Source organism: Calypte anna, chromosome 6, assembly GCF_003957555.1.
Source record: "Calypte anna isolate BGI_N300 chromosome 6, bCalAnn1_v1.p, whole genome shotgun sequence".
NCBI lineage: Eukaryota > Metazoa > Chordata > Aves > Apodiformes > Trochilidae > Calypte > Calypte anna.
The window spans coordinates 3,340,953-3,355,204 of NC_044252.1; the positions used below are offsets into that span (position 1 = coordinate 3,340,953).

Consider the following 14,252-nt stretch of genomic DNA (forward strand, 5'->3'; position numbering starts at 1 on the left):
TGCTTCATGGAATAAACTCAACCCCAGCTTTCATTACTGTCCTGGGTTGAAGAGAGATGGGGATTGTGATGTATCTATTGCTAACACTTCCAACAGAAGTTGGGAAGAGGGACGGGGTGGTATAGATCCAGTTTCTCAACTAACAGCAAATAAACTCCATTACAATCACACAGACTAAGCACAAATGCTACAAACACTAAATTGCACACTTATTTAGCATTTGCCTTGCCAAATGTGCAGCAAAGCAATTCCAAGGCCAAGAAGCAGAGCAACCAAATCTCCCCTACTTCATAATTGTTCTGGGGAAAACCCAATGATGTTAAAACCTCATTGGGTAGGAACAACAAATAATAGGTGGCAGCAATGATCACTTGGGTAATGGGCTATAATAGGAGTTTGTTCTTGCTTTATAATTTGATGCTTGCTGAAATGTGTGTGAAAGTGAATAAAACTCACTGGAGAAAGGAAAATTATGGTGAACAAAGAATAAATCAGTAATATGTATCATGCACTGAATAGTATCATATACTGCTAAATTTGCAGTGGTTCATGTGGTCACAAAACAGGAAAAGACAGTTTTGTCATTATATTGATCTGCTGCTACCAGTTTTGTAAATAGTGTAGCCAGGAGTTAAAGCTTTCTAAATAAAGATGATAAAATAAAACACTCATTTTGCATGAGTTCGTAGTGACATCACCAGGAGCTTGATGTAATTTTAGATAAACTTCAATGATTTCATTATTTTAACAGGCAAGGAATCTGTGTTTATAGGAGACTGATTCTGTCGTTTTGTATTTCACACAGGACTAAGAACCAGGCACCTGTATTGCTAAAATAGCTAAAACAGCTACCCAGAGCATCTGCTTCAGCTTCAGGGAGGTTGTGTTTAATATTAACCACAGTTTTTGGTACAGTTCTTGGACTGTAAACACCTGAAACCACAAAAATCTCTGCATTAAAGGTTTCTTGTTTTCTAAGGATTTTTAACCTTTCACAACAAACCTTGTTTTATAAGGATTTTGAAACCTTTTATAAGGTTTTATAAGCACAGGATCAGAAAACAAGACAGATTATATTAGTTCATCCTTTTTTTGGTTGAAGGGGACCTTAAAGAGGTTTTCTCTGGCATCTGTGGTAGGATTTAGAGCAGCCTCTGGATAAAACCATGCCTGTATTTCCATCTTGGGAAGCATCCTTCCTTTCCCTGAGCTGCCAGCACATTTATTGCACACACACTTAGGTCAGGACAACCACCTTTAACACAAGGGTAAAATACAAATCCAAGGATTCACTCCCCATCAAACAGAGCAGTTCCATCCAATATATCAATCAATACATCAATCTTGGAGAACCTTAAGAAAGTTCATGTTCTGAAATGATGTTTAAAACTTGAGTAGCTTACTTTAAATTCTGAACAGACTGTGTCTGCTACACTACATTACACTAACATATTGGGAAGTTCTAGCTGTCTAGTGGCATTCAGCACTTTTCTTGAGTGTAAACCCATCTAGCATCAAAAACTGCAAAGGAAATGATAAATAGCAGCTCAAGTATTCATTTGTATTCCTCATACTGTCTGGATATTTTTTCTAAGACAACTAAACTACTTTTATTATTGTCTTCAAATGTTTCCATCTATCACTAATTAAGAAATTAAACTTTCCATTTATAAAGAATATTTATAAAGAAATAATTTTGTCTTGTATGCTACAAGAGCTTTGTATAGATCCTTTGCTGTTAGCTTTAGCAGGGTCTCCTCCTGCTTGCTCCTGTGCTACATTGCATTCCTGGGAAGAAAATTTCCTTCCATCCTATGAGATCTCACTTCATGTGGGGTTTTTTATGTCATTGAGTCCACATTTTCAAATGATGGGTAAACTAAAGAGAAAAACTCTAAGCCAGACAGAGTGTGCAACCCAAACTACTCTGTTGCATGAGAAATTTTCATCGGATCCTGAGATCTCATGCTAATTCAGGTTGGGAAAAGCCTCCAGAGGTTATCTGCTTCAAAACCCTCCCACTGGAAGCAGAGGCATTTGTACAGTAATTCCATTCTGTTGGGATTCTGATTCAGTGGGGGTTTCAGAGCAATCTGCCCCAGTGAAAATGAAGCACTTGCCTGTCAAATACTCTTGCATTTGAGCATCGGGTCTGATCCTGTTGGAACTGTCAGAAAGCACCTAAAACATGGTTTCATTGTAGTAATCTGATTTGAGGCTGGACAATATCTATTTTTCTCTTTTCTGTGTGTATATGGAGCAAGACAGTGTCCTGAGAAGTTATTGTAACAAAACCTTATTTTTCAACAGTAAATTCTGATGAGATACTTGCACTGATTTTTGGTTGAAAACTCCCAATAACAAAAAGAAGTCTCCTTTTAACATAAGTCATAGTTTTGCTTAGAAATAGAAGAAATCAAAACCAGGTTTCTTACTTGCCTAGAAAGACTTATTAGTTACACAATTTAAGAAAACTTGAGAGTTTCTATTGTTCCAATCTGTCCTTACAACTGGCTCTGTTTCTCTAATAACCATTCCCCTTCTCATATACCATCCATTTTCTTCCATGCACCAAATTTTTTCCTTTCCACTAAAGATGTTTGGTAGGAAAACATGATATTAATACCTTTAGGTCAACAGAATGGTCTAACCTCTACATTAAGCTTCTCTTTAAAAAAAGAACAATAAAACTGAAAAAAACCCAAATTTAAAAAGTAACATTCAGGAATTTATATTACTGATAAATATTCAGGTTTCTGTTAAGTAAGAGTTGCCACTGATACCAAGTAGCAGAGGTGAAATTGCTTTATTATACCACTGGGAAACCATTTGACACAATCAGGATGCTTGGAGAAAGAATCTTTTACAGAGAATCAGAAGCTTATCAGAAGCCATATTCTGATCCAGCAATAATTCTAGCCAGCAGAGTAACCCCTTCTCTCCCACATGTGCTTAACATTCCCAAACTAAGTATGAAAATTCCCAAGTATGAAAAATACAGCTCTACACAGTGGATTTCCACTGCAATTCTAGTTGAAAATCTCTGTGCTAGCTAAAGACTCAAGGATTGACATAATTATATCTTTGCTAAAAATACTTCTAATATAAAGAAAATGGTGAGAAAAGGTCCAAAGCTACCACAGATACAAGTAGTTTGAGGGTGAAAAAAAAAGAAAACCAAAAGCTAAAGCATCTGGTGCTCTGACATGAGGTAATTGATAACATACACTTAATCCACGTAAATAGGGCTGTAAATTAAAACAGATCCACTGTGAATAGGATTCTTCAGAAAGGATCTTTGCATAGGTCTTCCTTCAGAGGACACAATACCAATGCCAACTCTTTTGCCTGTTTATTTTGAAATAAATTATATCCATGTTGCTGGAAAAAGTATAAAGAACTTGAAAAAACTCATTCTAAGCAGTCTGTCATAATAAATCAAAGATGACAAACACAAAATTCTCCTCAGCATTCAGCTGAAAGTATGATATTCACTTGTCAAGTAACTAAATGAAGCGTGGCAAATATTGATCCAGACATCTCTATAAAGCTATAATATTTATATCAAATACATATGCTCAACTTTCTCTATGCTCCTTCTGCTTAGTGTCCTGGTTGTGTCTTAATCTATTGACCATCTACATTTTTTTTTGTTTGTTTGTATAGCAACTGCTATTGGCTTGTTGTAGTAAAACTACAAACTACAATTGCTATTGTCGTTGTAGTAAAGAGGTTCCTCTGAAGCCCACCCAGTTTTCCTCAACAAAGGGGGAGCCTCAGTTTGATCTTTTATTTTTATGATCTGAAGAACTGTGAGATCACAACATTGTCACAGTTGGAAAAGACACCTGAGATCACTGAGCCCAACCATCAGTGACTGTCTATAAAGCAAGTTATATTTGTCCATAAAGCAAGTTAAAACTGAAAGTTAATATTGTTTACTTGATGGGTATCTCTGAAACTGCAATGATAAGAAGAAAGCACACTGATTTGTTTCCACTGTAGCTTAAAGGATGAATTTCCATCCTTTCATTCAGCCTTAAAGGTAATAATATTTATAATATTTTTGTTTCCATAATAACCATCACAATGTTTAGACAGAGCACAGCTATATCAACATAAGAATTAAGTGAATAACTTATTATTAATAGAAGAAAGAGCTGTTAAGTGGCACGTACAAGGCATCCATACTAGAAAGCTTCCAGTAAACTGCAGGAGTAAACCACATCCATCTCCATTGCATTGGAGTTGCAACCAGACCTCAATCAGCTGTTCAAACAACTCCAGCCCTTGGGCTTCATTCCTGTGCTGGTTCGTGCAGCAGTTATAACACACACACAACACCCTGCTATCACCTTGGAAATCAATTGAAACCACTTCCCCATGAATAAATTGCTTTCTATGCTCTCACCATTATTCACATTTAAATTGCCTCCTCCATTTTTTAAATGCTCAGTGAGTCAAAAAGTAACTACATCCTTTGTAAGCAAGTTACAGGAGTTAAAAAAAGCTTAAAGATTTTTGAGAACTTCATGCATGACCAGGGCTGATGCATTTCTCACCATAAAAATTATCCCAAAATGTCATGACTAATTTTTTTTGCACCAGAGCTTGAGTTAAAACAAAAAGTCATTCCCTAAAACTTGCTGATGAATTCACCACTTCTGCCATCTCACTCTCGGGAATGCCCACACTTAAGTTAGGGCCTACCATGTTTTGTAGAATATGGTAGATCAGTAAATTTATAAACCAGATTCAGTCTTTCTTTGGTCAAAATTTAGATAGCAACAACTGCTCTTTTGATGCCAAACACAATAGATTTTGAAAAGTTTAGGCTGAGAGAAGGAAAAGTTGAAATTTTTAAAGTTTTAACTAGAAATATAAAATCAGTGCAGTTATGGTAGAAAAGGAGCATGATTTGAGACCTGGAACACACATTTTTGTTCAGTCATATTATTGTTATATGTCACACTTCCCACATTTCCTTTCTGGCTTTCACAGGAATGGATACAGTTTAATAAGCATGGAAAAAACCCAAACCAAACCATAACAGTTAGTTCTATCTGTCAGTCTATTTAACACTCATCAGATTTTCTTTATCACTAACTGAGACTTCACTGGGAACAGTGAGATGAGAAGAATGGCCAGCAGATGGGAGAGAGAGAGAGAGACACCCCTGGGGATTGTAATGCAATCCATGTCACATTCTCTTATTACACTGGAAAATAATATCTTACATATTGTATCAAATTATTTAATACAATAATCTAATGTCACTTTCTTTGGAGCTGTGCCTCTCATTACTGTGGCAAATGGCTCTTTGCCAAACTATTTGGATAAAGCTTAAGAATTGTTTTTTTTTTGGTTTTTAATCAAATTCAAGTGTCTAATGAGTCCAAGATGATCTGTCAACTTAAATTATCTGTTTGTCTTTCTGTTTACTGTATCTATCTGTCTACAGTTTTTATTTTTCTCTGTGAAGTCTGGTTACTGAAGCCCATGTTCCCTTCTGGAAGGAATCTCTAACAGATGATTTTCCCTGTTGATATTTCGATGATTTGCTAATTTATGACTTGCAAATTTAAGAAATCTGAAGAAATCTCTGGGAAGCAGAGCAGATCATGACAGAAGAGAAACAAGAGGGTTTAATAGCTTATACAGTAAAGAGCTGTGATTCCACTAAAACACAATTTTTAGACTTTCAAGGTCAGGGTTAATATCTTCTTTTATATTTTTTCATTGGGTACTAATTGTGCCAAAGTCATTGCCCTACTTGTTATTAAATGTCTATGTTAGCTATTGATCACATGTTGCATATATCTATTAGCATGCACTTTGGAACACTGAGTACTGCTGTTTATTTAACAGGTGAAACTTCAAAGACTGTAATAAAATTCCTCCTTTATCTTCTAGAATACCTTAAAATTCTCATTGCAGGAATATACTATCAATGAGAGATTAGAAATGAAATTTAAAATTTAATATTTTGAAGTCCCTGTAGACTACCTTGTGTCTTGTAAATTTAACCAGTGATAAGTCCACACTGACTACAAACTCCTTCTGTTACAAATTCTCTACATATTTGTGTCACCTAAAAGAGAAGCTTCTTTATTGTGCAAAATGGTTCCTATTTGGTTTATGGGTCCTTTGAGGACTTTGTTGGCTGAAAGGCAAAATGAAATGTGAGGCCAAACTTGATGTGTTGCTTGTTCCTCTTCTTTAGTGAGTGGATTTCACAGAAATAATTTTACTGCATACATCCTAGCTGCTTCCACAGTTAGAATTCTTCAGTGAGGTTCTCCTTGGTATTAAAGTGATGCAATACAATCCTCAAAGCACTCATAATCACATCTTAATTCTAAACTGACCACCTAGATGTTTAATAATCATATAGAAGAATGTTACTCCACAGACCTAGTTTAGGAGGCAACGTATAAATATACATATAAATGCTACAAAACAGATTTCATATATTTATCTATTTTGAAGACAGTTGAAAAGTATTCATATTTGCTATTTTAAGAGCTGAAACTGCATCTCTCAACAAGATTGAGCTGCTTGCATTTTGTTCATGAATTTAATTTTATCTGGAAACTTTTTCATGTTAGGAAGAGAACAACTGTAGTTTCTCATCATGTTTGCTGCCAGAATCTGTGCTTGGTTGCTTAACTAAAGACCTTATAATGCTAATTACTACCACATGCCCAGATCCCAAGCAAAGGAAAACTTATTGGTTCTGACAATCCAGCCTCTCAACACCGAATTCCAAATGAAAACTTAAATTTTGGCCAAATGTAACATTTCATCAATCTTGTTCTACTGACTGCAAAAGCAACATCAAACAAGGGGTGCTAATGCCTTTTTACTGTGCAGTTCCCAAGTTTCGATTCTCTGATGAAAGACCCACATGAGCAAAAGACCTCTTTAAACTACTTAGTCATTAATAATTGAACCAGAAAACAATGCATAAAGTAAATTGAACAGTTTATATGCTGATGACAGAGCTCAGTTTCAAACAAGAAGTTATATGGACAGTAGAGATCAGCAAGAAAGCGCTGACAACAGAGCGAGCTAAAAAAAAAAATACCCAGAGAGTGGATATAAGTAAGAGAAAAACAAGAAAAGGTGACAAAACCAATGAAGCCTGCCCCAAAGCCAGCAGAAGCGTGTGATCTGGAGTTGAGCTTTTCAGGGTGTGGGGTTCTGGCTAAAGATCAGGTCCAAGTTTAGAGACATCTGAGCAATGCTGGGTACTAGTGACAATGTCAGAAGGGGAGAGACTACAATTCTGGATGTCAGATAGGTTTTAACCTTATTCCCCTCTGCTGTAACTCCTTTGGAGCCTCAAAAACAGGGTGTAAGTTCTGTGTTTGAAAAACTCTCTTGAGAAGCCACATTTGAATAAAAATAGGTCTTGGGTAGGTAAATTTATGATACTGCTGTTTAAAAAAAAAAAATAAGGCATTTCTTAAGCTGGGTTAGTGAACTGTAATGCAAGTTTCCCACTTCAGTGTTCACAGTAAAAAAAAATAAAAATTAAAAAAATCAGATATTTGAAAGTATTGCAAAAATTGAAAATATTTTCAATTCTGTCATCTAATTGCTTGAGTATTACTGAACTTACATTGTATAAGCTAGAACTAAATAACCCCTTTTTTTTTATCTACCCAGTGATGTAAAACAGTACTCTAGAATTAGCTCTGTGGAACATTTATACTCTGTCTGCTCCACAGAGGGGAGAAACAACTCGATAAAACCAAAGCAACATTTATAAAATGGTGATGATTCAAAAGGACTAAAGAAACACATCTTCTTAAAATAAAAAGGACAATAATTTGATGCATTGCTTGCAGTACCTTCTTTATGCTATAGGGTAAGGATTCTATATGGCTAGTTTTGGGGGGCAAACAGATCTCTACCAGTGCATGTCATGACAATACATAATGAAATGAGAGGTGGCAACACTAAAGGTGATACAGAGGAGAACCAACTCTATTGCCAAGTGCACCTTGTTCATTACAGGCTATGTCCCAGCAGGTCTAGATGCTGGGAATGCCAGAAAGAGCTGGTTTTAACTTGGTCAAGAAAATTAGAAGGATTTCAATAGAAATGTAATGAGCTAACACAGTCCTATAAAAATTAACTTTCATTACCAGGCAAAACTGGTATCTTTTATGGATTTGAGTTGTTTCTGTACTATATTGATAATAAGACGACTACTTTTTCTTCTTAGGAGAGGTTTTATACAGTGTGAAAAGAGGATCACTTTAAAATCCTAAAATCTTTGTCATATTCATATGAAGTCAATAGAAGAGCTGCATGAGGTCTGAATCTGCTGCTTGAACAATGAGAGACAGCACAGCCAGGCTTCTGCCAGAGTCAAAGGGAATAACCCAACCAACATAAATATTGTACTTTGCACTCCAGTAAAACCCAAGATTTCTAAAGAACTGAGTTGCTTGAAAATCCTGTGAACTCTCACTGGCACTCAGTTAAGAGATGACCAGAACTGCAGAGTGGCCATTCACCTTTGTTCCAGAAGCTAACTCAAGTGTAGTCCAAGTGGTATCCAGGTTCTCTTGATATAGAGACAAAACGTTGTGACTTGTACCATAGCATAGCCCAGGTCTCTAACTATAGTGTGACAACTCTCCAGTGGTAACATCTGACCTCCAAGGAGCACAGCCTTGTAAGCTGTGAGTCAGCTATTACCACCTTGACGGGCTCTTTAAAGTCACACATCCACACCTGCTCTTTTTTGACTTACTTTCTGCCTTGGGTTGCGTTAAAAGTCCCGCCGTATTTCTTCCGATTAAGGATGAGAGCAGCAATTTCTGGCACGTAGCGAGCAAACATTGCCTACATGCATGAAACAAAAACACAAAAAAAAAAAAAAGAAAATGGCATGCAGAGAGTGTTCTACTGCAGCAGAGGCAGCAGAGCCTCTTGGGATACTTACTTTCTTCCACTAACCGCACTATAGGAACCACCATATTTCTTGCGGTTTCCTATTAACTCTATGATTTCAGGGACGTAGCTGGCAAACATGGCCTAAGAAGAAGATAGGAGACAGAAGAAAAGACTAAAAAGAGAGGCCAAAGAAAGGGGGATGATGAATATTTTCAGAAGATATTTATCTTTAAGATCTGAAAATGCAAAAGAATTAGATCTATGAAGACGTTTAAAAAGAAAATAAAAAAAAAATATATACAAAAGGTATTATCAAACAAAACAAGACAATGTAAAAGTTGGTCTTGGAGAAGGTGCACACCGTATAAATAAAGAAAATGGTCAAAAGAGGAAAAATAGGCACAAAACAAGAACAAGATCAACAAACTGGTATCTAATAATAAAATACAGTCATGTCTCATTCTTCCTGAAGAGGGGAAAAAAAAAGCTATCCAAGCTCCACTGGCAAAAATACCAAAGCAAAAACCAACCAAACAAGAAAGCAAACAAAAAAACCACAAGTATTGTTTATACATTTTGATTTTATAAGACAGACTTTTTCCCCCCCCAGTTAGGATAAAAAAGACAACAAAACCAAGATGAAATTAGGGTCACTCCCCATGTCAAGAAACAAAATGCTCACGCCCCCGCCCCCAAAAAAAATACTTTTCCAAAAGTTGGGTTTTTAAAAGGATGAGAATAACATGTGATAGAAAAAAAGGGTTTTGAGGAGAAAATAAAAACTATTCTGCCATGTTTTGTCCAACAAACATTTCCCTTGTGGCTGGATACTTCAAAGAGCTGCTGCCAACTGACATGGTGTGTGGCTTTGTATGTCAACAAACAGAGATGGGAATGCATCTATTTATGTCTCATATACATATACAGGGGTATAGATGGGGCTGTGTGTGTCTCATATATGGCATTCATCACATTATATACATACCACCTGTCTTAGTTGGATGTATAGATGGCACCAATATATGAGAGCAAACAAACGATACACATCGGTATGTATGTGCACGGGATATATTTGAGTCAACTAAATAACACTTACCTTGCACAGCATATAGGTTAAAATATACCTTGCTATTTTAGAGAGGAACATTGCAACAGGCCCTACAATGTCACTAACACCCATAAACAATTGAAAAGTTGACATAATACAATAAGCAACTGTGGTGCTATCAACATACCAGGTAAGGAACGCAAGGATTTGCTGATACAAACCCACAGTGGTTATGGGCATGTGATAAACTGCGAGTTAAAACTCTGCTGCATGACATGAAAAGATGTTTGAAATTACAGATAATGTGGTTTGCCATCATCTGAGTCAGGCAAGCTGCTCTTTAAGGCAATCCAAAGCCACAGTGTTTGTTGGAATTCTGGGAAAGGGACACAGAAGGGTGGGTAGGACTTCTGAAACCGCAATGTGCATTTAAGTACCAACAGCAGCCTCACGAAAATGCACTCCAGGCAGTCACTAAGAACTAAAAGGGCTACAAATAACATTATATGTTGAAATACTAAGGCACTCCGTGTATTCACATGCATTACTCATTTAAATGGATTAAAGGCATTCTGATTCTATTGGACTGGAGTCATTTGGCAAGCTCTGCCAAAAGATTTAGAAGTTTTATAATAGATTTTAATCCACAAAACCAGAGAAGTTACTTATTAAATACAGCATTTTGATATGCAAGATCAAGCACTAAGGTAGCTTACTACTACTACTGCTACTACTAACATCAAAAAAGTAATTAAAATAGCAACAATTCAAAAAATATGTAAGTTTTTACCAATCCCCCCAGGATGAAGAAGACCATGAAAAGGCGACCAAGGGTTGTTTTTGCATAAACATCTCCATAGCCAACAGTGGACATTGTAACCATCAGTAAATAAACACATTCCCAATATGTTAGCGGTTGATTATTTTGGAAATTTTCCCATGGATCCCCTGAGTTCTCCACCTAAAATGTACAAGAAAATGTGGCATGAATTAATAGTGTTGTACCACAAAGTAACTCTACTGATATACACACGTAGGTAGGTGTATGTGGGGGTGTATGTATATTTATATATATATAATCTAGCATGTAATATAAAGTCTGGGCTCTTTCCTGTGATTTATTTTCAGCAAATATTGAACTAACCCTGCCCCAATTATGGCATTTTGCTAATGTGCAAACCTTGCCACTCATACTATTTATGGAAATATCTTTTCCATTCAGCACTAGATAACATATTTTATTAATACATTAGGTAAATTAATCTTATACCAATTAGTTCAGAAATTTTCAGAGTGAATTTTGCTTATAATGCACACATAACTGCTAATATTTTTTTTAAATAATTATCTAGCTACCAGTGGCATTAGTGACATGTTAAGCTGAGTAATAGACTATTACTTCTCCAAGTTATAAATTTATCAGTGGGAAAGGAACATGGCCTCTAAAACTTCTTCCACAGTAAGAAGTCAGTAAAAAGTTAGTTTGTTAAAAAGCTAGGAAATGGCATTCCCTCCCCTCTTCCTGATGTAATTTTTAAAAGCTTTTTTTTTTTTTTCCCAAATTTGGAAAAACTAATATTTCTGTGATTAAAATGCTGCATTTGCTGGAAGGATTGGTCACCCATAAATGAGATTTATATCACAAACACATCTCAAATGTCAGTGCATCTTTCCAAGAGTGAAAACCCCATGATCTGGTGTAACATTCTGAACTTCACCTTATACAGCTGGACACAACGTGATTGATTTAAAGACAAAGAAATTGCTCTGTACTAACACCAATATAATTAAATTATAATATCAGTTAAAAACCATTCCTGAATAACTTATTAATATTAGGACCTTGACATTTTCCTGATTCTATGCTGATCACGAAACATAGGGGACAATTAATTATATTTAGCAAAGAGATGACTAAAAGCTCTTATTTTAAAATGCACAATTAAAATACAAGCATCATATATATGCATATTCACGTTTAAAAACTCATATGTACCTCTATGCTAACATTCTTCAAGCCTTGTTAAGTGTGGAATAAAAAATATTGCAAAACTTTATCAGTGCTACACATTCAATTTGAAATTTAAAAGCAAAAGATGAAATAATCTCAAAACAGCTGCTACCAGAATGTTAGTTATCCCATTAGTTCTCATGGAAACATGAAACAGTTTTGGTCTGGTTGTTTTTTTTGGTGCAACCATATGATTTCCCAGGACCTCAGCATCATTTCAGTTCTGCCAAACCTCTTCCAGGAAGCTCTCTGAGTAGTTACTTAGGACACATTGCCACCTACTGGTACATTGCAATCAGTCAAGAACTTGCATCGGTTCAAATCCTGTATTTTATTGCTGAAGTTAATGATATATTCAGTGTTAGTTTTGAGTTGAAGCCTAAAATTCTGGAAGTTGTGATGTGTTTGGTTTGGTTTTTTTATTGTAAAAGTGTTAAAGGATTATCCAGAGCAAGGTAATTTCAGGTTGTAAGGTAGCACAGATCATCACAGATGATCCATAAGACAAAGTCAATGAAATATTTTCAAATATACTTACCAAATGTATGAACCCAGCTGCTGTCAGCCACGTGCTGATAAATATAGAGCACAGATTCACTAGCTTGATGGAATTACTGCAAAGAAACAAAATAGAAATTTAGACTCAAATTTACCATGCATTTTTAATATGGACCTGTAATACAACTGCATAATTTAGACTGAAGATACTCAGGTTCCCTAAAAAGCTTAATCAAAAGTTTATGGAAAATATGTGTTGTTTTATCTTTGCAGAGTTCACTTTTGCATGATTCAGATAGCCTGGAAAAAAAATAAATACAGTGTATTAAGACAAATGGAAACCTTAGCCATGTCTGCACTCATCCCCAAACAAAGAGGAACAGGTAATGCTTTTCCACAAATAATTTGGTTGCCTCTCAATAAACTCAGCTTCTCATTTTTCTTGCTAGACACTTCAGAAATTATTTACATGTAAATATTCTACAACCCTGGAATACACTCATGCAAGTCCAATGAATAAACTGAGTAAGATTAGCTGCTGAACAGTGTACTTATACATACAATTGACTCATGTGTGGGGTTTTTTTTTAATTATTTACTTTTTCTTTAGCTTGCATGTTTCCTCTGTACTCATTATGGCTTCCACCCCATATCTGTGGAGTCTTTAAAAATTAACAGCATGGGTTTTACAGGGTTTTTTTCCATACCCATCACACGTCAACCAACACTTGCACACAGGACAAGACTGTTCCCCTACAGCTACAGCCAGCAGTAAATGGACTATTGTAGCCACTTGGAAGTGCCATGATGCTTTTTTGAATATATATTATTCCCAAATTAAATAATTTAGGTATTTGACACTTCCTTTGTGAAGTCCAAAGTGATTTTCATATTATTCTGCTTGCATGGATTCCTATGGGCTTCAATGTGACTCTCCTATGGACCTGGAGCATTCCATACTTCACGTTCACCTTTTTCTTCATAAAACTGACTCATAAAAGTCACTGCAATTCCAAAAAGAATTAAAAAATTAGACAAATTGCTTGTCAGTGTTAGGAGTAGTAGTTTAGCAGTAGAATTAATGAATAATTGTGTTTACAACTATTTTAAGGAAAAAAAAATGCAGTATTTTCTAAAAAAAGTTGAAAAAGGAGGCTGGAGAATTGATCAGATCAGATTCATTAAAAATATTTTTAAGATACAGTTAGTGAGATGGTAACTGTGGCTACTAGGAAAAAAATTACAGTTGGGTAACATGGCAGATGCAGTAATGAAGAGAGCACTCAAGAAAAGAAATGAATATTCCCACACATCAACACATATTCCTTATTCTCCTTTAAAGTATGGCTGATTAAGGTTCATGTTTCTTGGGCATAACATTCAGGCAGAGTACAGGACCCTAAAAAATAGGTCCCTTGATTAAACAAGGGATTTCCATTAGAAAAGGCAAAATATCACCCTCCTGAACCTAGAGCAGGAGGGGTTCCTGCTGCAATGTTCCTGTAACACAAGTGAATGACAGCAGTCATTAAAACAACTGTTGACATGACTTGTTTGGTCCATTTTATTGGTGCAGATCTATTAAACATTGCACCTTTTCTCTCCCTCTATGAAATACTCCTGAGTTTCTGCCAGAATCTAAATTTAGATGAAGGATTAGTCACAAACATTTTCCTGCTCTATAAGCTCTTCCCAACATCTGTGCAAAATCCTTTCCTGTGAGCCCTGCCTAAGCCTCTAGAGTTTTGAAAAATATCAGAATATTATTACTGAAAAATATCAGAA

General features: G+C 35.8%; 1 protein-coding gene across 4 annotated transcripts in view; it reads right to left on the reverse strand.

Annotated features, from left to right (window-relative positions):
• Positions 1-14,252, reverse strand: part of KCNMA1 (potassium calcium-activated channel subfamily M alpha 1) — a 378,417-nt gene that overhangs the window by 130,112 nt on the left and 234,053 nt on the right. For all 4 annotated transcript variants that reach the window (XM_030452777.1, XM_030452778.1, XM_030452776.1 and 1 more), the window contains exons 7-9: positions 12,508-12,583; positions 10,749-10,919; positions 8,960-9,051 (exon numbers count right to left, since the gene is read on the reverse strand). In XM_030452777.1, the coding sequence (XP_030308637.1) occupies positions 8,960-9,051; positions 10,749-10,919; positions 12,508-12,583 (339 nt within the window). The remainder of the gene's footprint in view (positions 1-8,959; positions 9,052-10,748; positions 10,920-12,507; positions 12,584-14,252) is intronic.